Source organism: Protopterus annectens, chromosome 16.part0, assembly GCF_019279795.1.
Source record: "Protopterus annectens isolate FY-2018-M chromosome 16.part0, PAN1.0, whole genome shotgun sequence".
Classification (NCBI taxonomy): domain Eukaryota; kingdom Metazoa; phylum Chordata; order Ceratodontiformes; family Protopteridae; genus Protopterus; species Protopterus annectens.
Window position 1 is genome coordinate 678,593,299 of NC_056750.1, and position 26,707 is coordinate 678,620,005.

Here is a 26,707-nt window from a genome sequence, read left to right on the forward strand (position 1 = left end):
TGCTTGATCATAAGTAATGAGTATAATGATCATTGAAATTCTATAATATAGTCTCACCTTGTTGTAATTAGCCCCATCCATTCAGTTATTTACTGTAGCCCTCAACCCACAATCCTAATTTGAAGTCACCAGTCATTACTTACTTCTCAAGCAACCACGTGAATTAATACAGCCAAAAGATTATGGATATCAAAAAGGGATCATTGTTGAGTTCCATGTTTGTCAGAGCTGATGTCTGCATATCAAGAAATATGTGTTATAACATATCATGTGTATTATCATGCTTAAATCTTAAAAAAATGATAAGATGTTAACCTTCATTACAACAGTATAAGTTCTACTAATCTTGAAAAGCACAAGTTGTAAAAGTACGTTTGAACAATTGCAGTGGCTGAATCAAACACTAGCTAGGTAACACTTAGTCTGTTCCCATACTGAACTAATTATAGAAGAAATCCATCCGTTGAATGTTAGTATGGCACATCAAAGTCTGAGGGGAAACAAATACTAAAAGTAGAGCTATATCAATTTAACCCCCCAGAAAATAAAAATGATTACTTTTAATACATATGGTTTTGTCACCATTAGCTCAAGCTATAGTATAAAAGTAACAATCCATGGTGAGAATGGATAATATTAAGCTTTTCTTCCTCCGGACTTGGATGCTAGGTCTCCTAGTCTTCACCTTTACAGCCAAACTTAGCTATTGGTAGTAAATCCTGTCATAGGCTTCCCCTAACAATGCATTGTTGCTTTTCATACACACAGTCTTATAATGCAGTATATATATATATATATATATATATATATATATATATATATATATACACACGTGTGTGTATAGAAAACAAACATTTTGTACCTAGAAGGATGCTTAGAACCACAGTAAATATGGAGCAAGATGGGCATCCACCCTGGACGCAAGCAGTTTGAGAGTGCTGCCAACCTCTGTTGGTGAACGAAACCATTTAAGCAGCTGTAATCATGGGCATGACAACTTAAATGACAATGATATTCATTGTATGCATGCTTTATGAATGCAAGAAGCTCCTTGGTATTATTCAGCAAATTTTCTTGTTATAGTTTCAAAAACTAAGTTGTGATAAACTGTAGGGAAGTCTAAGAGGAGGTTACCTAAGGGGCCAAACAGTTTATGCTTCTCATACTGTTTCTGCATACTCTTTAATTTTTATAGGACTTCTAGTATAAAGGCTGCAATTTGTTATCAGTCACACAGGATACCATCAGACTATAGTTTTGCATGATGTGGAATACAAATCAGGAACCCAGTTAAAAGAAATGAGCTAAAATGGACAGCCCCAAGTTTTACCTCTTCATGAGGCTATGCAACCCTGGAGATGTAATATATAAGGGAGTGGCATGCTTGGTAGGGGTTCACAAGTATGACTTGCATCCTACTGTCATGTATCAGTATTTCCTGGTACAGTAATCCATCAATCTGATTAAAATGTGATTTAGAAACTTAAATATGTGATTTGAGTTCTGCAGAATTGCTTTTGGTTTACTTGTTATATATACTGATGCATCTGTGACCATAAAATGGTACATAACTGTATCCTTACTGATACTTTCAGAAATGAAAACTGAGACATTTTCTGTAATGTTAAAATCCTGATATATGTGTTCTCAAGATTTCTAAAGAAGAGACAAATCTATTTCTCTGAAAGATAAAATGATCTCCAGTGCCAGAAACAGAGAAATTGAAATTTACTACAGTATGGCAGCAGATTAATGTCTTGTTTCTTTTTATTTATTTAGTGTTCTGAAACACTCTGTAGATGCTACATACGAAGAACAGGGTCCAAATCCTGGTTACCGGATGGAAATGTCTATCTTCTATGTTGTATATTTTGTCGTTTTCCCTTTCTTCTTTGTGAACATTTTTGTGGCTTTGATAATTATCACATTCCAGGAGCAAGGAGACAAAGTGATGTCAGACTGCAGCCTAGAGAAAAATGAGGTACGTGTCACAATGTTTTATGAACATGCTGTGTCTGGAATTACTTCATTTATCAATAACTGTTATCACATTATCAGTCTGCTAAAAGAATTAATCTGTCTGAAGTTTCCACAAAATTGTCTTGTAATAATGTGGTAGGAAAACATATTAGCTTATTCTGCTCCATGTGAGGTCTGCAATGCAATTAACACTGACATCATTTTTGATGTTTTATTGGGGAATTATCGTATGAAGGATCTCTGAGTAAAACTGAAGACAGATGGGTCATCTGTGAGCTGCATTTGACACTAATGTTTTCTAAATGTTGCTAAATTATTGTGGTTTGCCTAAAACTATACTTCCCAGGCCTGAACCAGGTATGTTCAGTGACATTTACAGTAGGTTAATGGCCACTTGGTGTATGTAGTCTATTCATTTTCCAACTGCTGAAAATCAAAAGCCTGCCTTCTTATAGGACTGCTCTGAAATACATTATATTTTTCTCATGCTTTCTTAAATTCCATTACTGTTTCTGCACCTCTCTCATCATGTCATTTGCTCTCTCTGTTAAAATGAAAATGTCCCAGTCATTATATGAGAACTGCTATGGGCATCACCGCACCACATAGATACTCCACCCTCAAGTTTTGTTGCGAACTGTGTTAAGTTAGTTCACCAGCTTGCCTCTGCTTATAGGAAATGTTTCTGTCTTTCTATTTACATTTGTAATTTAAAGTCAAGTGCTGGGCACAAATCCTTGGATTTAGGAAAGCCCTTTTATCACAGAATTGCAAGTAAATCCTATGTTGCCACTGGCTAATATCTAATTTACCCTAGACCCCAGTGGTATGCATTGTGTTCCCTTGCACTAAATTCTGTCAGCCTTAACTCACTTACAAAAAGTTGCATTATTTTGCTGAACCATATTACTTAAATGTATAAACTTTGTACTGTCAATTGTCGGCATCTTCTGATAATTGAACTGTAACTGGATATCCTATAAACTGTCAAATGAATTTTTTATCTTACTAATATGTACTGTTATCAGTGTTCTTCTTGGATCTTTTCTCCCCATCCCTCTGCTGAAAAGGGGTTTTATTCCCAGTTGAACTTTCTTGGTCAACAAATACAATAAATAAATATATAAAGAAATAAGCCAAATGCACAGGGAATGACAGTCTCTCAAATCTATTGAGATACACACATTCCCATCTTCAGAACTAAACAAAGCAACTCTTCTAAATGTTTTATGCTCTGTGTAAGACATGCCTGTATGTAATACTAGGTTTCCAGTCACTTTATTGAGTACAAAGTGGAACAAGGTTCCTTGTGATGAAGTTGAAATCCTTGACGATTAATTCCTTGATCAGTGTTTTTTCATATCTAAACCTTGTCAGCACAGTTTGCAAGTGTGCACTTGCAGTTTCTCTGTTGCCTTTCCCTTTTCTACCTGTTTGTGTGACCATAGAGTTAGTAAATATAAGTTTGGATGTGCATGGAAATTTGCTCTCTGTTTGAGGTGTGCAAGGAGGCTTACCCCCTTTACACTTTATCATTCTTTATGTGGCCATAGCTCCTCATGAGCTGAACACAAATTAATACCACACCGACTTGATCATCAAGAAATCAAAGGTGAAATAAAACACTGTCCAACACATCTCTTTTTCTTTCTTGTTTCCTGTTATGAAGTACTGTATTTTACTTTATAATGTATTTTTTTACCCTGGTGCTGTGGTAGCATTGTCACCACACAGTTAGATGTTACCCATTCGATTCTCAGAGCGTCTTCTGTGTGGCGACATGCATGAATGGGCGTTCCTTCGTTGAAGGTTGTGCGTTAGGCCCGGCAAGCCAGCACATAAAACTCTACTGCCAATCATTAGCGGACCGGAGTTCCACTGTGGCGACCCCTAACTGGGAAAAGCCGAAAGACACAAACAAATCAGCCTTGCAGCATTTCTTTTCTAAAGTGGTATTTAAACAGCCATTTCTTATTTAATAGTGGCAACATAAATTATGCAGTAAAGATGACTGTAATATTATAATTGTTAAATATATAAACTATTAGTGTCTCACTTGAGCTTACATTTTCCTGAAGCTAAGTGCAAGAAAGAGAATGTCTTCGGTAACTTACAGGACATCACATGACTTAATATTTTAGCCAGTAAATTTCCAAAATTGTTTACAATGCCAAAACAATGTTGCTGTCATATTACATGAATTAGTCAGAGGCTTTTCCTCCAGTGTCTTTTCATATATCATATAATGGGTCCTCTTCAAAGGATCAAAATTTCACTTCATCAAATCACTGATTGAACCTTGTGAATGGAGATTGATGTATAGTGCAGAATGGGAAATTTACCTTTCTCTTCGCTGTAGTGTGATCTTGCAGTTTGTATATTGAAGTAGCTGGGGATGTGGGGTGCAGAGGGGCTTGCCCTCCTGCAAAAACGTGAAATTAGAAGTTTTCACTTGGTAGCTTTTTTTAAGGTTCGAGATGTCACAACTTTAATCCTCTGGTCTTCAATCATCAGAGGTTCGATGTTGTGAAATTCTGGTCCTTTGAAGTAGCCCCCATATAATACATCATTATTGCAAAACAAATTGGCCAAATGTTTTTGTTCCTGTGTGATCTCATATTTATCTAGGACTAAGGCGTGATAATATACAGAGTTGAAACAAGTGGGTCTGGAATCTAGGGTAATTTAAATGCCCCCCCCGGCCACACCCACCCCTTTGTGTGCACCCCAATATTGGCTCAACTCAGGACACCAACTACCCATAGAAATACATTGCAATTTGTTGCAAGTTTTGCGGACTCATTTATGAGTTTTACAGTAGCTATCAGCTTATTTGGGAAATAAATACTTTTGTGTAGGATAGTGTTTGTTATTAATCCTGGAGTCTGGAGTGCAAAATATAAGCAGTGTGGCAAAAGAGTTAGTGTAAATAAAGAATATGAATTCAGTCTTATCTAGTTACCAGTTTATTGAATTGGGTTACAGGAGTATTTCTTTAATGCTGTAACTTCATATTTTTTATCCACTAGTTTGAATTTGTTTTGGGGCATCATCTTCAATTATTTGTAACATGCTTTTTTACGCATGTTTTTATCATTCTTCAGAAGTTCACAACAAACAAATAAATAAATGGCAAAAAAATTGTTCTTTTGAAGTGAAGCAATAGTATCTGTGTCTTATGTATAAATGTCAGTAGTAGTAGCTGAAGGGAGGGTGGACACTTTCTTGCTTTGTTCTGTTTAAGGAGTGATATATAAGAAACTGAAAGTATCTTCAGTCTATAGTTGAAGTTTATGTATTGTAAGTCTACAGCTGCCATTTTTACTAAACATAAGTAGTTGATCTACAGAGGAGTGGAATTGCCAATATAACATTTTTGTCTAAGTTCAATATGGCTGATGTTGAGGGCCTACACATCAGTCATATATGTGATATATCTTTTGGTTAGGTGATGGTGCCTCACTGCAGACAAGAAAATAGAGTTCTGTATATGAGAAAGTGCAGTGATATGTTTTTTATTTTGTGATGTATTGCTTCTGACTTGTGGAATAAATATCTTACAGAATGTTTATTTCTTCCTTCATTCATTACAATTGATAAACTTTTTCACTGAGTAGACAGCAGGGGCGGCTCGTGCTATAGGACTACAGGACCGCACCTGTAAAAAGAAAAAAAAAATTGCGAGTCCCCCCCCCCCACTGTAGAAAATAAAAAATAAAAATATTCACAAGTCCCGGAACTCCATGCATGTGTGCTTAGTTCCTGACTGCTGTGTTAGGCAGTCCAGAACTTTATGCACGCATGCGTGCTTAGTTCCTGACTGCTGTGTTAGGCAGTCCAGAACTCCATGCACACATTGAACTCCAGACTGCTCTATTAGGCAGTCCAGATAGGGAAGGAAGGGAACTCTGCCCTGCCAGCCCAGAAATCTGTGCAGTGACAACTGCACAGACCGGAAGAACACTGGACTGCATCGCCCACAGGCTGGAGACTCCAACCTACTCACGTCTCATGGGGAAACCCAGAACAGCCTGCGCAGACTGCTATAGAGGACAGACAGGTGATTGGGCTGCTGCAGAAGACAGATTCAGGCCACTACAGAGGGTGTGTGTGTGTGATACCCCAGTTGCTACATGGTGGTGAGTAGAGAATAAGGCTTGAACCCTGTACCTTGGGCCCAAGTGGCAAGAGCCTGAATTCCCTACCCACCACCATTTGTAAAACATTTGCAGATTTTTGCCTCATATTTGTTCTGTTCTGTTCCTCATCAAATCTGTGGTTTCTGTATATTTGTTACATAACACAGCCAGTAGTGCAGTGGTAGCATTGTTGCCTGACAGCTACAGGTTGTCTGGTTTGATTCTTGGCTGGGGTGCCTTCTGTGTGGAGTCTGCATGTCCTCTCTGTGTTTGTTTGGGTTTGCTCTGGTGTCCTCAGTGGATATTTGTCCCTATTTATTGGACTGTATTCCCTCATTATTGGCTTTGTCCAAATTTTTTGTGCCAAGGTTGAGAGCTATGGTAATAACTGAACTCACTGAATATGTTTGGGGGCTGTATTCCTCCATTATTGGCTTTATTCAGGTGTTTTGTGCTAAGATGTTGATAGCTATGGTGAGAGCTGAATTCACTAAATAGTAGCCATTTTAAGTTTGGTCTTCCTTTCTTTCATAAAACAGTTGATTTGGCATAGTGGTATGTTGCTCTGACTGTTTTGCACAGGGTCCTGGGTTCAATACTTGACAGGGAAATGTATGGTAGTAACACATCATTTTATTCTAACAACATTCCAACATTATACAAGCAATGTTTAAAATGTGTCCCTGTTTTTTGGTCTTTTGCCCCCCCCCCCAAATCTTGGATTTTTCCAGATTTCTTGTGCTGCAAAGTTCAGAGATGCAGCTGAATGTTAAGTAGATTTTACAAGAAGCTGAGAGCTGCAGAGGAACAAAAGTTTAGTGCTGCTTATGCTGAGTCTGCTTGCATTCTTAATAGCACAATAGGTAGTGTACTTGCTTTTGATTCAGAAGACTGTGGGTTCTACTCCCACAGTAGGTAGATGCATTGCTGATACTGTACTGTATTGTAAAGGAGGTGTATGCAGCAGTCTTTTTTGGTGAAGATACCTAGTAACTATGAACCTGTTATCAGTTTGCCATCCATTCCCTATTGCAATATTACTAGCTTATCATTTTTTTAATGAAACTTAGGCAATTTATTCCTCAAGGGCAACAGGCACTTTATTTGTAGATAAAACAATGAAATATAAAGTTGTTTGCTAGCAGTAACCTCTTCATTAGTTACAGATTTCTTTAATGTGGAATTATTTAGATGACTTTTACTTCTTCAGAGATTGAGCATATTTACTGATACTGGTGGACTGTAGAAGTTTGAGTAGACTTTTAGGATAGAAATGTTCTGAATTGGGCAGTTTTTTCATTATTGGTGCATGCATTTTGTTTCATTGTTTACTGGAAAAATGTTCTGAACTGGGCAATTTTGTCATAATTGGTGCATGCATTTTGTTTCATTGTTTACTGGAAAAATGTTCAAAACAAATTTAAAACACCCTCTAACAACTGTACTATATTGTACAAGGAATATAATTTAATACAATCAGGAAGTGCATCAAAGACCACGTGTATGTTTTGTGTGTAAGGGGCCTATGATTTGAAAACAGCCCAAAGTTGATCTTTATATGCCACTGGCAAAATGTATTTTCTTTGAATGTTGGTTTCAATGCTGTTTCAATGAATGTGAGTTTCAAGGGCAGAGAAGTTTTAATGCTAAGTCTGTTTTCATTGTGACACTGGATTGCTTTATTTAGCAGATGTCTTAGTGTTTGTGCTGTAAAATGCAAAATAAAACTTTCAAATGAAGTCCAAATCATCATAGAAGTCAAGCAGTATGCACATTAGTGTTTATGGTAAATGGGGTGAAATAGCCAAGTAATGGTTCATTGGAATGGCTGCAGTAGGGAGGCTCCATTCGACCATGATTTTGTGAGGGGGAAGGGCGGCAAACTCAAAGACAGCCCCGGCTGAACTATACCTCTCAACTGTCCAGATTTTCACAGAATGAATAGATTTTTGATTCTTATTTTTGGTTTGTTCCTCATAAAATGTGTGGCTTTCTGGCAAATAATTTAGGAATTAAGTCACTAAATAATGACAGACACCGACTTTCAGACTTCATAACCTTCAGAAAAATGCATGCTAAAGCAATACCTGTTATTCTATCAATTGTCTCAGTTTATACAACAATTTATAGTACTGTTTATATGTTCCCCCAGTATATTTGGCGTTGTCCAGATTTCCTGCATTAACAGGTTGAGAGGTACGTGCAAGTAAATTGCTTTATAGAATTAGGTATATCCAAACCTCTCAACTGTCCTCGATCTTGGCTCAAAATGTTGCTCTTCCCCTAATAATCCCACCGCAAAATTGCAATTTTGGAAGAAAACGTGGAGGGCTTACAATTAAGAAATAACTGTAATAATCAGTAATAGATTACTTTTATTTCAAAAATGCATGTAGATTCTTTTATTTTATCAGCTGCTCAAGTTAGCAGTACTAATATTAAAAAAGTGTCCCTTCTTTGACAGGTTCCCAGCTGTATTGTGTGGCTATTTTATATTCTTGCTTCACATTTTTGGTCCATTTTTCATAAAATTGTGTTTTTTTTGGCAAATTAGTGGCAAATCATTAAAGACTGAAGTTAGAAAATAATGACAGACATTTGAGTTTCAGATTTCGTACCTTACAGAAAATTCATACTAATGCAAGACCTACTATTCTATTATCTTTCTAAGTTTATAAGAGCAATATTTAAAAATTGTCCTTATTTTTGGGCCTTTGTCCCACTTCTATGTATGGCTCTGTCCATATTTCTTGTTCTGAGGTTGAGAGGTATGACAAATGTGTCAGGGCCATCACAGTCAGCCAGAGACATTTCAAATTGTGACATACTCGTTGCACCTCACTCCCCCATGTAGTGACTCTGGATGTGTCCATGCAAGGCAAGGAGCACTTATGCAGTGTAAATGTGCAGAGTATCCCCCCATCCAAGGTAGACACAAGTGCTACTTCTATTCTGTCTTTGATTTTGCAGAAAGACAAAGACATTGGTAACCTCCAAACTCTGGATCCCACCCAGTTCGGTTTTGTGAAAGGCAGATCATGCCTCCTGAACCTGATTGACTTCTTTGAGGCAGTCACCAAATCCGTAAATGAGAGTAAGGTGGTTCACACAGCCTATCTTGACCTTGCCAAGGCTTTTGACACCATCCCCCATTCTGGAATTATAGCTAAACTCACTAAACTAGGTATAAATCCCTATGTCACAAGATGGGTTGCCAACTGGCTCACTGACAGAACCCACACTGTAAAAGTTGCAGACTCCAAATCTGACCTCAAACCAGTGACAAGTGGAGTACCACAGGGTTCAGTCCTGGGACCTCTCCTGTTTGGTATCAATTTCTCTGAAGTACAGGCTAACACAGAAGGCCTCTGGCTAACGAAGTTCGCAGATGACTGCAAACTAGGAGCCATAGTCAAGTCCCCAAATGATGTGGACATCCTACAGATGGGCCTCGCTGAGACAGATGCCTGGTGTCAGTGCCATGGCCTCAGGCTCAATGCCAAAATATGCAGTGTCATCCCCTTTGGTAAAAGCTCTGTACCCATAAACTACCACATAGGCAGCAATCTACTTAACACTGAATGTGTGATAAGAGACCTTGGGACCCAGGTGGACAGTAGTCTCTCCTTTGATAGTCACATCACCACAGTAGTCAGGAAGTCCTTCTATGTGGCACACCTCATCATAAAAGGGTTCTCATCCAGGAAAAAAGAGGTCATTGTTCCCCTCTACTCGACATTCATTAGACCCATTATAGAGTACAATGCCCCTTTTGGAATGTACCTCATGAGACATCTGCAGCAGCTGGAGAGGCCACAGAAGTAGCTCACAAAGAGGATTACTGGCCTCAAGCAAATGCCCTACACTGACGGTCTCAAAAACTCCAGCTTTATTCCGTAGCATATCGCCTACTCCGAGGTGATCTCTGCCTAACATATAAAGCTATGTCAAACCCAGAGCTGTTGGACATGCTACACCTAAAGAAATCCCAATCCCTCCGAGCTACATGCTCTAAGCACCTAAACATTGTCACCACAATAAGCAAGACATGCTGGAGGGATAGATTCCTGTCCCAGTGACTTCCCATACTGTGGAACAGGCTTCCCATCTATGTCAAGCAAAGTTCTTCATTAGCACTCTTCAAGAAAAATCTTGATGAGTGGATGGGAAATAGGAAATACACCCCAGGGATCACTTCTGTGTCTCTGCTCGACAGTGGCACAGGAAAATAACTTTCTTTTGTGGTGTAAGCCAGGGAACCTTGTTTGCTAGGTTTACGTAGGCCCTTGGGCTGATAGCCTAGTACCTATGAACCTATGAATGTTCTGGTTTCTGTCATATTTTTATACTGTTGATCTATGCTTATTATTACTCAGAAAGTGCCTGTTGCTCTGTGTTTAAGTATTAATGCTTTAATGACCATCAGGTAAGCTTGTCTGAGATTGTAAGAAGCAAGTAAGCTTTAATAAGCATACTGTTAAAGAATTGCCAACATTGAAAGCCTTTCTGTTGTTGCCATGGAGAGAATACTTACATAACTAGATAATGTATAAGCCTTGGGTATTGAAATGCATATGACAGTATTTGTAGTAAAGGACAGGATTACATTACTTTAAGAAGCTCATGACATTTGTTGGAGACTTGCAGGCTTTACCTGTAAACCAAACAGAATGCCAGTCTATCATGTGTTGTCCATTACCTGTACAGTAATCCTTTAAGCAATGTATCTTGAGCTTGTTTCTTGTTTGCTTTTCATTTTTTACTTTGATCATGTTTTCCCCATGAAACAAGTAGATAGTTGTCAGGCAGCAGGTCTTTTTTAGATGAGAAATATTTTTACAAGTGGGGGTATCACAGAGATTGCTACTTTCAGCATGTTACTTGGTACTTTAATAAAGCTGAATATAAATTATAATTAGAACTGCTGTGCAAAGAGAAGTGGTTTGAGTTGAGTGCTGCTTGTTTTTCTTGTACTTGATTTTGACTGGCATTCCAGTAATGTATTTAAAAAGTAATTTATTTTTTCATGCCTCACAACCTTTTTGTTTCCGTCTAGATATTAAGTAAGCTGTCATGCAGCGACATATTTTTTTTCTTCTACACTTCATTTTGCCTTGATTGGACTCTCATAATGACGGTTTGGCACCCAGGGCAGCATATTTAATTAAAGTTACAGTTTTTGTGGTTTTCAGCATAACTCCTCCCCTTTCTAGTTGGCCGCACTCCTTCCCATTGACCTCACCCATTCACCTGTTTCCTGCAGCCCCCCTTTGATTTGAAGTCACCAGCCGCCACTGGTAGACAGTCACCTAATGATGCAAGGTGCAGTTGGAACTCTTGATTAATTAGCAGTTGAGCAGTATATGGAACCAATTGCCACTGTTATATAGTTACTGCCCTTGCTTAGGCAAAGGCTTGTATTTTTATCTGAATTTTGTCACCACATCTACTGAAAATTAAGCCTACGCTCTATCAGACCATGCCGATTCATTCCTCCACACCAGGGATTCCACCCAGGGCTTAGACAAGCCAGACTATTTTTGTTTAGTAATAGTGACAAGAGTCTATATTACGTGATCGAATATTAGGTAATTAAACACCTAAACATCGGCCATGTGATATCGAACTGCAAAATACTGACCGCTGCCGAGAAACGTTAGTCCGCCGCAAAAAAAATTTAACTTTACAGTCCAACTAAGTGGGGGGGGGGTTTCGACCCCTACACCCCCATAACTAAATATACCAACTCCGAGATCACTCCACAGTGGAGAAAATGGCAAAATCCAGCAAACGGCCAAGGGAAAATTGGCCATTCTCTGATTTTTGCTTTTGATATTATGTGGTCAATGTTTAGGTGTTCAATCACGTAATATAGACCCTAGTGACAAGAATCATCTTTGCTTACATTGATTACATGCAGACTTTTCTTGTCTACAGATGCAAATTCATCAAGAATAAATATAAGGGCTAAAAACAGCCTTATGGATGTAAGGCTAGGCTTCTTAATATTCTTACAGATCAGTAGCCTAGTAATTATCTATTAACCTATAACAGTGTTATTTGTAGTGGCCAGATCATATTTAAAGAATGATACAGACAAATTGAATAATCTGTTCTGACACACACAGGACCTGATGTATGCCTTTATTAATTTAAATTCACTGAAGCTAGGCTCACAAGATAAATGGGCAGAAGACACAGCCATAAATATTCTGGGAGCAACTTCAGTGTTTGGATAGGATGCACTTAAAAACAGCCTTGTGAATCAAGTGCAACAACCAGACTTGGGAATACCTGATACTTGATAGAAAGACAAGAAGCTAGAGTGAAGTTCAAGCAAATCTGTCATGCAAAAAACTAATTCGAGCTGTATGCACTATTAAGAATAATGCTCACAATCAACCTAATGTCAGTATGTTCGGTTCACCTCATCTCCACTGCCTTTTTTAAAAATAATTGCTGCTTTTTATTTTAGTTAATGCTGTAGGTGAAAAAAGATGCACATTTGTTATAAAGACATGATATGGAGTCATTCAGTGTATGTTTTCTTTATTTGTTTTTTTTTTTTTTTTTAACAGAGAGCTTGTATTGACTTTGCCATAAGTGCCAAACCCCTTACCCGCTACATGCCTCAGAACAAGCAATCCTTCCAGTACAAGATGTGGAAGTTTGTGGTGTCTCCTCCTTTTGAATACTTCATCATGGCCATGATTGCACTCAATACTATAGTCCTAATGATGAAGGTTAGTCTTACATTACCTGATATTAAGACTTGTGCGTGTATTAGAGATTACATTATTTTCATGATAACTGAACTCTACAAGAGCACTTATTGAGTTGTACTACTTTACAAAGTTTGGAGAAATGAGATTTATTTAATTATATTTTAATGTCAAATCCAAGTAATTGTTAATCATTTTGCATGTTGATATATGAAAGTCATGTTGGTTTCATTTGATCCTTAGTCAAGTAATGCCCAGAATGCATCAACAATCACACACCCTTGTAGTCTTCCATGAAGCAGTTCTGTGGAAAACTGAATCCTGATGAGAGTATTTGGCAGAAGTCTTCTATTCTTTTAATGAGTAGTGCCTTGGATTCTTTTACTCCTACTTGAATATCTGTAAAGCCAGTAGCTCACACTAGATGCTTTTTCCCTTCGTATCTGTTGACATTCAGGCTCATCTTTCATAGGTTTTAATTCCATTTGTATTTTGATGCACTGTGCAGTATTACTAACCAAATGAGAGCTGACCAGAGGGAGCTATCATCCAAAAAGGTATGGAGGAGGCTGTGTAGCCCTGCCAATGCTCATTAATATGGCCAGATACCATTGGAAGGAGTCCTTATTCCATCATCCAAAAGGTCCAGTTTCACCCCCCCCCCCAAAGACTGGGGATGTCCATGCTCAGGATGGACCTTAATTGTCCTTGGACACTAGAATTACTCAGTGTCACTACCCCCTCCTTCAGCCCTCTATCACTAAGCATCAGCTGTAGGGGTGTTTTTTTTTTCTATTTCTTTAGTCTCAATCCATACTCCTGGTGACAGATATAAGCACCCATTTCATTCCAGGAACCTCTTATACATCCTAGGACGCATGCACACCCCTACTATATGTCCCTTAGCGCTGCAGTCACTGGTTTGGAAGCACCAATTTATTTATTCTTTTGCATTTACATGACACCTTCTCAGTAGAGACCGGGGAGAACAGCTCGGTCATGTGTACAAATAATTGCAATCAGATTAGACGATTTCCATAGAATGACGCATTGTATTGCAAAACATATTTCATGGTAAACTTGGAGATTTTTTTAAGTAAATGAACAACTTGTAGATATGTTTTCAGTTATGTTATATGAATGGAATGAAAATAAAGCATGAGATAAACAATGAAGATGAGTAGAGAGAGTATTATTACTGGGCTGAGAATAGGAGGATAGATAATTGGTCGGAACAGAACTGAGAAGAATGAGGTGGAAATGAGCTAATAAACAGCCGCTTGCAAAAGATTAGTTTAGTAAAGAGTTAGCCTAGGGGTATTGAGGTATTTTGTTTTGCTGGGTTTATTATAATAAGAGGCTGTAGAATTGTGACGGGAAAATGGGGAGAGTATTTATTTGTAAAAAGGTTCATCACCCTGGAGCAACATCTTTCCTGTAATGGCTCTTGCTTCCACAGAGAATTTGTAGCCATCAGAGAACCATTTTTCCCCCTCCATGATGGAATAAATGAAATGTGTGCTGCTCATTGTCTACCCTGTCTAGTCAACTCTTCCAACAGCCAAGCTGCCACTTAAACTCAGGTCTTCTGGGAATATGAACAGTCAAGTTTTCAATATAAACATTTCATCCAGTCAACATTGTGCTCTTTCATGACTGCATGGTTAAGGCCTGCATCAGTTATGTAGAGGGATTATGCCCTGACTATGTCCCAGCCAAGCCAAATTTGAGTAGTGGATCCAGTGCTGATGGCACAGACTGGCAGGTTAAGCATGACTATTGGGGAGAGTGGGGGGACAAGCAATCTCAGGGCACACTGGTGTGTTTGATCTCCCTGGTAAAGACTGTGATAGCAACAGTCCATGTGGTAGCCTTAAAAAAAATAATTCAGTCCTACAGGAAGTCATGAATATATGGATTAGACAGGCTGAAAGAACTGATTATAGGCTGATAGGCAAGCTAATTTACCTGTTGACATGCCAAATGTATTGAAATCTGTAGAGAAGCAAGCTTACTAGGGAGGCATACTGGGGGTCTGGAAAATGCCTAATTAGGTTTAATGACTTGATCAGTGACACTGCAGACTGTTTGGAATAAAAAACTGAATGCCAATTTGCAAGTACACAATGACCTGCAATAAGGCTAAATTGAGGACTATGATGAGAGAGGTGAGTTTTAATTTTGCACATCTGCAGTTTGTTTCTGCTGATCTGCATGTGTTTAAACCAGAATACTATAATGTGTAACAGTTGTCATTTTGGATTAAATGTAAAAACCGTTATAAGTCCTTCAAAACTCATTTAAATAGTCAATTGTATTGGTCATATGACCCCATTTCAAAATGCTAATTAAGTTAAAGTTTCTTTGTAGGGAAAACTCTGTTGGTTAAAACCTCATTTCCTCAAAAAAAGCTTAAAATATCTCTTGCATATAAAAGATGGCAGAATATATTTAATAACAGCATTCTAAACATTTGCATGCAATAAATAAAAATGTTCAATACATATCCAAATACAAAAAAAAAGTAAAACGTGAAAGTAGAAAGTCATTCCATCATATCCCAGAAAGAAAGAAATAGGAATGAGAACTCTAACCATTTTATTTTATTGTTTAATAAAAGGCATTACCTAACACTACAATTCCTACTTTGTTGTGCCACTGGCAGTGTGACCACTATGTGAACCTTTTTGCTTTTTATGATGGTATTGGTGGCTGCACGGACACACACAGTGTTCTTTTACAAGTGGTTTTATTCAGTTTGGCAGTGGTCACAGTGACAGAGTGGTAAGCTGCAGATTTATTTCCTGAGCCTTACACTACTGCAGTTTGGTGCAATTCTTTCCTTAATGGAGTTTTGTTCAGGTGCGTGTTCTTTGCCAATTGATGGCAGTGCTGCTCCAGTTCAGCTTGGTGGAGAGGAATGCTCACATTCAACAGAACATGGAGATTTGACTGAAATGGTTTAACTGCTCACTTTACAATTTAGCCAGCTACAAAGATTGTTAGATTACAGTTCCCAGCTATCCTGACAACAGGGTCAGAAAGTGTTCCACCCATGAGATTGGAGGTCCCTATCAACAACGAGGGCCAGAGACATCACTTCTTCCAACATGGGCAGATTTACACAAGATTCCACACCATGTGGACTGAACTGTTATAATGAAGAAGATAACGGCACCTGGCCTTCACAGTTTGAAATTTGGTTAAACAGGGAATTTACATTTGATGGGAACGAGTGACATTATACTACAGTATAATTGCAATCTAAGTTTAATGAATTTGAGGTTAAGCTAAGTAAGGTACATAACCTACAATGTGATCACTCTTACTTTACTAAATGTATTAAAGTTAAGAGAGTCCCTAAGGGACTTAGGATGTTTAAATTCCCTAACAGATTAACTGTTGGACAAAGTGAACTGGAAGAGCTGCTAGAAATGTTTGACAGACATGGAATGGAATTCTTACAATTTATTTTAGATTGAATAATAGTAAAAGTAATATTTTGTTGGAAGAAATTAACTGTTTGAACACTGATATTATGAATAATGTTCAGTGTGATAATTATGCGTCAAAGTATGATGGTAAATTTAATAAAATAGAACAACAAGTTAAAGTCACTCTTGCACGCAAACAAAGCTAAACAGAGATGAACTAGAGTCTAAGCAACAGCATACAAACTCCCTAAAGTCTACCGCAGTACACAAATGAATGAGGCACCCTACACAACAATGTTTTTCCAGTGTTACAACTGTAGTGGACAGTCTAGTGACTAGAGACAATGTATATAATTTCCGTGATAACAGTGTATCTGGTGGTCCAGTAGATGATGTTTTTGAACAAGAATTTCCCCGATTACAGAGGTCAGAAAGGATAGGTAATAAAAATAGCAGAATTTTTTAGTGCATCCTTACACCCCAAAGGGGCAAAAAACAAGGGACAAAGACAGTTCTGGAGAAAGAACAGCCAGAACAACTTTTAGGAGTAAATAAGTTAGGAGATAAAATGATCTCAGCCTTCAGGGGTAAGATGTTAAGCTTTGACTGCTTTAACATCTTGAATTATACAGATTTGAGGATAACCACAACACATTTCTAATTTTTTTAAAAAAGGCTTCACATTTGCTCCATCTCATAAAAACAATGTTGCTGAAGTTCTTATTAAACTAAAATTGTTTACTAGAAAACTTAATCTTCAAATGTTTAAAGAACACAGGACAGATTTGGATTGAAGTAGTACAGAATTTAGGAGAAAAAGTACGTTTAACCCTCTACTACACCATACTATAGCTAGTCTTGAGAAGGTATGCACACAAGAAATGTATAACTCATCCCACCATCAAAACCAAAAATGTTTCAATTTGACTAGAGAAGAGGCAGCCTTATTAAAGGAATTGAGGGCTAATGAAGCACTAAGGATCATGAAGCCAGATAAAAGGGGTTGGGGTGGTCATAGCTGAAAAGAATGATTACAACTGCCAAATGGGTACATTACTGTATGATGCAGGCAAATATGAAGTTGTGTCAAAAAATGAAATCAGTATCGCACACAGGAAGATAGTTATTTTTAGTAGATTCCTTGTTTAAAGGGGTAATAAAGACATTTTCAGCTTTCTGAGAAATGACCACCTATTAATTCCCACTGTTTTTGTCATTCCCACAGTACATAAAAATATTAATAATACCCTCTATCAATTGATAGTGGCTGCTTACAATAGTTCTTACCTGTCCATTGGGGGTGTTTGTGGACAGGTTACTTAAGGATGCACTCCACCCCATTGAACATCTTTTAAGAGTCTCATGAGACTTCTTGCCTAAAGTTTAACACTTGAAGCCTTTCCACGATCTATGTGGTGGGTTTATTTTCATTGATTCCACACAATGAGGGTTTGGAATTATTTCAGGAAGCAGTAATAGAATTGACCTCTTTAAACAGTACTTTGATAAACTTTGTGATGGAGGTTATGGAAGTGATCCTGTTTAACAATTTCATCACATTTGATAAAGAATTTTTCAGACAATTTAGAGGTGTGGCAATGGGCGCTAGTTATGTGCCAATGTATGCCAACCTAGTTATGTTTTCCTTGGAGAGAAAGTATTCTTAACTCTAGTTACACTAATCAATGGATGTTATATTTACTTTACTTGGATGACATTTTCATTTTATAGAAAGAAAAAGAAAATGTGGCAGAAGACTTTAACTATATTAACAGTATTTGTTCATTTTTTAAATTCACTCATACACACTCAACTGATGGTATCAATTATTTGGATGGGACTATAAAGATTACAACAGAGGATGCTTTTCCTTGAAAATGTGTAGAAAACCTACATTCTTGAACAGTTTCTTAGATTTCAAATGTTGGCATCCAATACACACTAAAAGGAACATCATTAGTGGGCAAATGATACCTGTTGTGAGGATGTGTTTAGATGTTTTCATTTTTAAGTTGGAACTCACTAATTCAATACAGATATTTCAGAATAGAGGATATCCCTAGAAATGGGTTCTTCCAACAGGGGAAGAGGTCTTGAAGGGTAGGGGTTCTAGATACAAGCCACTATTAGGTAGTAACTTGGAGACTATGAACTTTACTTCTAAAGAAACAGGTGACACTTTTTCTCACTCTACGGTGATTCACTATGTGGACTTTGGTAAGGAGGTCAAAGATGTACTATTTAAGAATTGGGTTATGTTTAAGAGCAATAGTGACTTGATTGGCTTTTTTGTTTATAAAATGTGGTACACTATTAAATATCTGTTGGAAGACTCTATTTTGACCTTGAGCACTATGGGGAAGGGTATGACAAAATGTGGAGCATGTAATTTTTGTAAATTCATTTTTCAAGAACAGTGTGTGATCATTGGTAATCCGCCTCAACAGGTTAGACTAACAGGGGGAATTGTTCCAGTAGAGGACTGGTCTGTGTGACTATTTGTCAGGTCTGTAACAACTTTTATTTAGGTAAAATGGAGAGAGCATTATTTAAGCATATTTATGAACAGATTTATGCTGTAGAGAATAATAGTGTGAACAATGCTTTGTATAAGAATACCTTATATTGCCCACAATATAAAAAATGTTATTTCGGATGGGACAGCTAGTTAAAAGAGACTATGGGGGGGGGTCTGTTGGGAGAACAAAATAGAGAGAAGTGAATTATAGTGGCAGTTAAGATTGAATGCCACAGTGCTCCCAGGTATTTACAAAAATATTTCAGTAGTTCCCATTTTAAAAAAGAGGGTCCTGGATTTATAAATACATATGATGGGATGACTTTCTTTTTTTTTTAAATGTTTTATGTTTTTTGTATTTGAATTTGTATTGAACTTTTTTGATATTTATTACAGGCAAATGTTTAGAATGCTGTTATGAATTAAGTGACTGTCATCTTTTATACGTAAGAAAATTTTTACACTTTTTTAAGAAAACGAGTTTTTAACCAACGGGAGTTTTTCATACAAAGAAACTTTAACTTATTTACCGTTTTGAAATGGGGTCATATCACCAATACAGTTGACTATTGAAATGAGTTTTGAAGGACTTGCAATGGTTTTGAAGAGGTCTCAGACAGAAAGAGGGATGAAAGCACTTACCATTTTGTTTTATTGTTTAATGAAAGACATTACTTTACACTATAATTCGTAGTTTGCTGTGCCACTGGCAGTGTACCATTACAGCAGCCTTTTTGCTTTTTTAAGGTTATTACAGTATTAACTCTGGTTTCAGTCCATGTTTGCCTCACAATATAATGTGTTTTATGCTGGTACAGAACTCTGTATTTCATATCATCAAAAACCCTTTCCTCAAGGATACAATAACTCATTATTTCTAATAACTAAATAGTAATCCTCAGCAAATACACATTTCATTTGCCAGTGAAGATGTCAGGGGTATAACTTAAAAACAGAAAAAAATGGACAAGCTCTGGGATATTGAGAGGAAGCTTGTGGGGTTGAGGTTAAAATGTCCTCCTTGAAGAATAAGTGGGTTTAAAGCATTTGAGGAATTGCTTGGGATGGACAACACTATTGGGCAGCCATGACTGTCATCTTGTTCTGTGCACTGAAATAGCCAGAGCAACCAAGATTAGTCCAGTCTGTAGAAATTCTATTTTTGTGCCTTGGGAAGCTGCTATTTAGGAATATTCTGTGTCACACAGGCGTCTTCTAAGTAACCTTTCTAGTCCAACAGCCTTGTCTGTGATATCTGAAAGCCCATAACAATTTTCTATCCTTTTAATTCCATGTAATAATAATTTTTACACAGCTTCCTACTTATTTTATTCTAATTAAAATAGGCTTAATGTATTAATGGATACAAGACTTGAATGAAATTATCAGTCATGCTTAAGTATAGTTATGAAATTCTAATATGTTTTATTTCTAATTATGAATTTTTTTGCTCCTAACTAGTTTTATGGTGCTCCCCAGGCATATGAAGTTATGTTGAAATATCTCAATATAGTTTTCACATCAATGTTTTCACTGGAGTGTGTGCTGAAGATCATTGCTTTTGGAGTCCTGGTATGTCCTCCTTGTGTATTTAAATATTTGCATAACAGTGTCCTTTTCCAATGGTGTAAAAATGTTTACCTTTTTATTTTTTATCTATTCAGAACTACTTTCGAGATGCTTGGAACGTGTTTGACTTTGTCACTGTATTAGGCAGCATAACGGATATTTTAGTAACAGAGATAGCGGTAAGTCAGCATTAAAATGTTTTTTGAGTCATTAAAAGTGGTAACTATCACATCTGAATCCCAATAGTTTGTCCATGGCAAACAGTTAAATTGAATGTGGTCATACAGTATATGTGATGTTTTAAGCTACAGTCCAGTTACACTTTGTGTGTGGGGATCTAATTAAGTGATGCTGATAGCTCCAACATCTGCAGTTGTCACAGACTTTCACTGCGTTGAAATACCTTTTGCTCTCCATTATCATTGAGATTGTTTTCCCGTTCTTTTCCAGTTTTCTATAAGCCTTCTGTCTAGCCTTGGCTCAAGAGGCAAATTCTCATTGTTCCTGGTGGTACTTTGTACTACATCAAAACACACTAGTAGGGCAACCTCTGATTCTTCACAGAGTCATTGAGATGCATCTTTGTAAGACTGAGTTTAGCTAGAGGACATCATCCGCAGCAGTGTCATACCAAACTGTGTTACCACAGCCACAAAATAAGAAGCAGCACTTCAAAGCTGCAGGCCTGCTGCAAGCCTAGTAGAAAAGCAGTTAAATTCTATTTTACAGGAATGTGCACATCTTACTGAAACATCTTCATAACTGCAGATATGTATATTAAGCTAATGTTGTAGTGCAGCTGTAGGAATGCTGCCACATGATGTAACTGCTCTGAACACTATGTTCTCAAGCTTTTGTTAAGGGCAGCAGAACTACATGGATTAAGCCTTATTTCCCATGATGGAATGCAAGCATTGTACGGTTACATCTTATAATGGAATGACAGCATCTATGCCCTTGGGGGTTTCATTTTTTTCCTCACATATCTTATAATGTCTTTGGTTACCGGGCTGTTTTCTAATCAGCCCAAACAGATGTCATATACATTGTGCACCTCAAGCTGCCTCCTATTTTTAAGTCTAGATTTCTGTCTCAGGATGGGTTCATTTTAACTTGACCAGTGGTCAAATTTCAGGGTCACTGATAAAATGCATTCACTGACAGTATCTCTCTAAAAGGGTTTGGAGTTGTACAAGTGCTACACCACAGAGGGATCCTTTGTGTGTGTCTATTTCCAGCATGCAGTGATAGGTCCCTGTCACAAAATTCACTTTAAAACATGAAGCATTGTCTGCAAAGTGTATTACTGTCATTTCATTGCAGCATGTGACACAGTATCACCACAGTCTACCAGTGGTGCTGAACTGTGGTTTAAGGGGTGTGTCAGTATTGTGTACCAGCATTGTCATGCTACCATATGCAAGGCCCATTAGTATAGCACCCCAACAGAGTCATACTACAGTACAAGGGGCCTATCAGTATAGCAAACCAACAGAATCATACTACAGTACATGGGGCCTATCACTATAGCACATCACAAGTGTCATACCACCTTATACCTATGACTCATCAGTTTAGTACTTAAGCAATGCCACACTGCAATTTGTGTGATAATACCAGCCCATATGCCAAGTGTCACACTGAAGTTCAGGGAAAATGACAGCATAGCACACAATTGCCATACTGTTCTACAAAGGGTGATGTTAGCAGATTATCATACAAAGGATGTCATTATTAACGTACACCATCACTGTCACACTAATTATGTCTGGACATGGTAATACAGGACACAAACATTGTTACACTAACATATATGGGACACTGTCAGTATAGCACACTAGTGTTGTAGTACACTTCAAGTGACAGTGACTACAGTACAATACTGTTACGCTGAAATACATGGGTGGGTAGACATCAGTATACTCACCACCATACTGCAGTACACTGAACAAAGTCAGTTCCATAGACTATCACAGTCACATTACCATAAAAGGGCAGTATCAGAAATACACCAATGTCACACTGTCTTACAAAATGCAGTGTCAGTATAAATATCAGCTTTGTCACTCTGCATTACCAACGAACAATGTTTATACATCACATCAGCACTGCTGGGCTAAAGTACATAGAACAATGTGAGTTCAGCACTCTGTCATAGTATAACATGTGATATTGTTTGTCGCAGTTCTATACAAGAGAAAGTAGCAGTACAGCACACCAACCATATTACACTTTTGTACAGGGAATGATGGCAGGATATCATATCAACACTTATTACATAGCAGTATGAGAGACAGAGTCAGTCCAGTACTGTTACACCACTGTGAATTTTACATTGTCAGTAAAGAAAGCTACTCTGCAAAAGGTGGGCACTGTTAATATAATATATAACCATTGGCACACTAGACTGCCTGTGTAGATGTCCATATGGTGCACCATTATCATACTACAGTTCCTATAACAATATCTGTACCTACACACCAAGAATGTCATACTACAGTGCATGAGAAAAAAGTGTCAGTGTTTCACACCAGCTCTCACATTGCTGTACATTGAATAATTTCAGTACAGCACACAAACAATATCACATTGTTATACAAATTACATTACCAGTATTCTCTCTCTCACACACACACACACACACACACACACATCAGGTCTGTCATATCACAGCACAAGGATGTGTTAATATAACACACGAATATTGTATCACTGCAGTAAATGGGATGGGTTCAGTATGCACATCAGTACTTGACATACTGCAGTAAAAGGGATAGTTGCCATGCAGTACACAAACATAGCTGCACTATGGTATGCGAGACAGTGGCAGTGTAGCACACCCATCGTCTTACACTGCATTACAAGAGACTATATCAACAGAGCACACCGAATGACACATTACAATATGTGTGATGCTATTAGTTTAGCACACTAACACTGGCATACTCTTGTGAAAGGGATGATGTCACTATATAGCATTTCAACATTGTCAAACTGCAGTTAATGAGATGCACATCAACCCTGTGAAAACTACAGGGTTACTGTCAGTATATCAGGTTATCAGTGTCACATTACCATGCAAGGGACAATACCAGTATACACACCAGTCTCTCAGTGGGAGGGTAGTGCCACATAAACACCAACATTATCACAGGACAGTATAAGTGACAATGTCAGTATAGCACACCCCCTGTGTTGCACTGTAGTGCATGGTACAATGTCAGTACAACACATCATATTATCAAACTGCACTACAGTGTGTTAGTGTAACATACCACCTCAGTGGCACTACAGTACATGGGGAGATGATAATACAATACATCAATACCATCGCACTACAATGCTTGGGACAGTGTTGGGCCAGAACATTGGCATTATGATATTGCAGTACGTGGGATGATCATGGTATGATGTTAGTATGCCATGCCAGCATTGCATTTGCCCATGACCTAGTGATTCTGTATGTTTGCTTCCAGGTACGTGGTTGTAGGAAATGGGCAGATACATTGCAGTATGATGTGGCATTCTCTCTGCTTCAGCACTGAAGTTAAGATATTGTCCCAGAATGGTGTCTACCCACAATAAAATGCCCACCACGGTTCGCTGTTACTAAAGAGTAAGCTATTAGGAAAGAAATGGAAAGCATCCATTACTAGGATATTACACGAAAAAAGTGGGGCAACAGCAGATGGTAAAGCCTGCACAATATTAATATTAAAACTATTTTGCCTGCATGTAGGAGCTATGTGTATATTAGAATGAAGAAAAAACTCATTTGACCCAATGATTTAGTACTGCAAAGACAAGTCACCCAACCTAGCCACCCTGGCACTTATTTATCAGTCAGTTTTGATTCTGTAAAACATAATGACAGAATGTTAAGTTGTCAATCTCGCCTTCATTCTTGCTTGATGGGTTCGGAGCCGATCCTCGGCTCCGACTCGGCACTTGCTTTAGCTCGAGAACTCCTTTTACCAGCTCGAGGCAGCCCCATATCCCATGATGCAAGGCGGTAAGTACCCAGATCTCGTTTGCCGCTTCGCTTGGGAGGTCTTCTTTTTACCAGCTCCTGGTAAGTTGTTTCACTTTGTGATTTTCAAGCCCCTTTTTAGTCAAAATCTAATTTTTTGATAGTTTAAATTTAATTTCTATCCCTTGCTGACAGAAATTCCCTGGCTTTTTTAATTTTTTCTTAGTTATTCCCTATCCCATCCCCTGTTAGGTGTGTGTGTTGGTGTTTTTATAGAATACCTCTTGGTATTTTGTGTAATTTAATTTATTTTTGACTGGTGTGTGTGTGTATTGTGTGTTCGGCACCATGTCTAAGGAGAGGGTTTCAGGTTTTAAGAAGTGTGACTCGTGCTGTCAGAAAATGTCTCTGACAGACGGTCACACTTCTTGCCTGTATTGTCTGGGCCCTCTTCACCTGCAGGACTCCTGTGCTATTTGTCACTCCTTCAGCCAGAGAGTCCTGCAGGAGAGACACAACAAACTGGTTCTTAGGGGCCTTCTTAAGCCGGAGGGCTCTCCGGCTAAGTCGGCTCCACCGAAACCAGCAAGAGTTTCCAAGGCCCAGGCTTCTGTTTCTAAGCCTGCGGCCTCGGCTCCGACTCGTATTGAGTCGAGATCGGCTCCGGCTGGAGCCGATTCTGGCTTGACTAAGCCTTTGGCACCGATGGCTATCGGTGCCGAAACTGTATTGTCCGCCGATGTCGGCTCCGATCGGCTCCGACACCCATGTGGCACAGGCATCGGTGTCGGCTCCGATCGGCTCCGACACCATTACTTTGGTGGCTGTATCGGCTCCGGCTGGAGCCGATACATCGAGGCGTTCTGTCGGCTCCGAGAAGTCTGCGCCGACAGGATCTGTAGCATCGGCTCCGATGGCTCATTCCAGGAAGAGGTCGAGGTCTCCTTCCTTGGAGCCGATACTTTCGGCTCCGGCTTCACCTCTTCTATCGGAACGGAGCCATCGGAGCCGATCTTCAAGGTCATCCAGGTTGTCAGACCATGACCTAGAGAGAGTGGTCAGCAGATTGCTCAAGTGACAGGTACTGGCCCAAATGCTTCACAGTCCGTCTCAGCAGACGACTGTTGGCCCACACCCCGTTACAGTTCCTCCTTCAACTCTACCCCAGAGCTTGGAGTTGGAGTCTTCGGGCATGGTTACTGCTACGGCTGGAGGACGGATACCCCCTTCTGTTCCTTCAGCCTCTACTCTTATCTCCTCTTCCTTAGAGGGATTCCATGGTCTCCTCCGAGGGGGTGAGTGGCATCGGACCCTTGTCCGAGCCCGCTCTTCCCCTTGGAGCCTCGGCCTTGGTGAGCTCGGCTCCGACATCTGCCTCGGATGCTTCCCTTTCGGTGGTCCCTGGAGTTCCTAGCTCTTCGGAGCGGGTTCTCTCGGACCTGCCTGGGAGGGGAGCATTCGAGGTAATGAAGAGTGTACTGGCCACTGGTATCAGTCAGCAGTCTCTTCCCGTAGCTCCTCCCTCTATTGTACCTGTTGACATCTCTGCCACTTCTCTTGCTACAGGACCCAGAGATCCTCCGCCTCAGGTTTCCCCATTGGGAATTTCCCCCTCTTCCGAGGATTCTCCTGATGTTTCGGGAGATCCTCCTAGGAAGAGGACTTGTAAGAGGAAGCATGTAGACTCCCCCGAGTCTGTCACGTCGGATACTGACTTTGATGAGTCAGAGGGATCCCCTAGATCCCCCTCTGAGGATGTCTCCTTTTCAGACATCCTAGAACTTCTGAAACAGAGGGGAAACTGGCCCACCAACAATCCCTCTGAGGATGAGTCAGTATACCTAGAGGCGTTTGGATCTCGGCCCTCCACCTCCTGGGTGTCTCCGCCTTTCGACCCCCTTATGCAGGTTATTGCACGAAAGGCGTGGGCAGCTCCTGACTCTGTAGAGCCAGTCCATAGGAGGCCTTCTAAATTTATCACTGCCCCTAGTGACAAACTATTCCTTACCAAGGGTGTCCCCGCTGATGCCATGGTGGTGGCTGCGGCCACCAAAAAGGAACTTGCAGATCCTTCCGTGCCCGTCCATCCTCCTAATAAGGACTCTAGGACCATGGATAGGTACGGTAAGCGGATGTTTTCCTCAGCGACCTTTGCTATGCGCTCGCTGAATTACCTATGTCACTTCACCAGACTCCAAAGAGATATCCTCAAGGAGCTGGGAGAAGTAGTTCAGGATCCTACAGCTGCAGGGGCTCAAGAAAGATTGCTTCGCAGCTAGGAACCCTCAATTCCATTGCTAACTCCTCCATGCGGCTAATATCTTATGCTGCGGATGGAGCGAGTAGAGCCGCAGGCACAGGTGTGGCTCTTAGAC

General features: G+C 39.2%; 1 protein-coding gene across 1 annotated transcript in view; it reads left to right on the forward strand.

The window, feature by feature from the left end:
• Positions 1 to 26,707, forward strand: part of CACNA1B (calcium voltage-gated channel subunit alpha1 B) — a 3,578,581-nt gene that overhangs the window by 2,747,890 nt on the left and 803,984 nt on the right. Inside the window, exons 30-33 of the mRNA XM_044058770.1 lie at positions 1,780 to 1,981; positions 12,698 to 12,862; positions 20,255 to 20,365; positions 20,458 to 20,541. Coding sequence (XP_043914705.1) covers positions 1,780 to 1,981; positions 12,698 to 12,862; positions 20,255 to 20,365; positions 20,458 to 20,541 — 562 coding nt within the window. The remainder of the gene's footprint in view (positions 1 to 1,779; positions 1,982 to 12,697; positions 12,863 to 20,254; positions 20,366 to 20,457; positions 20,542 to 26,707) is intronic.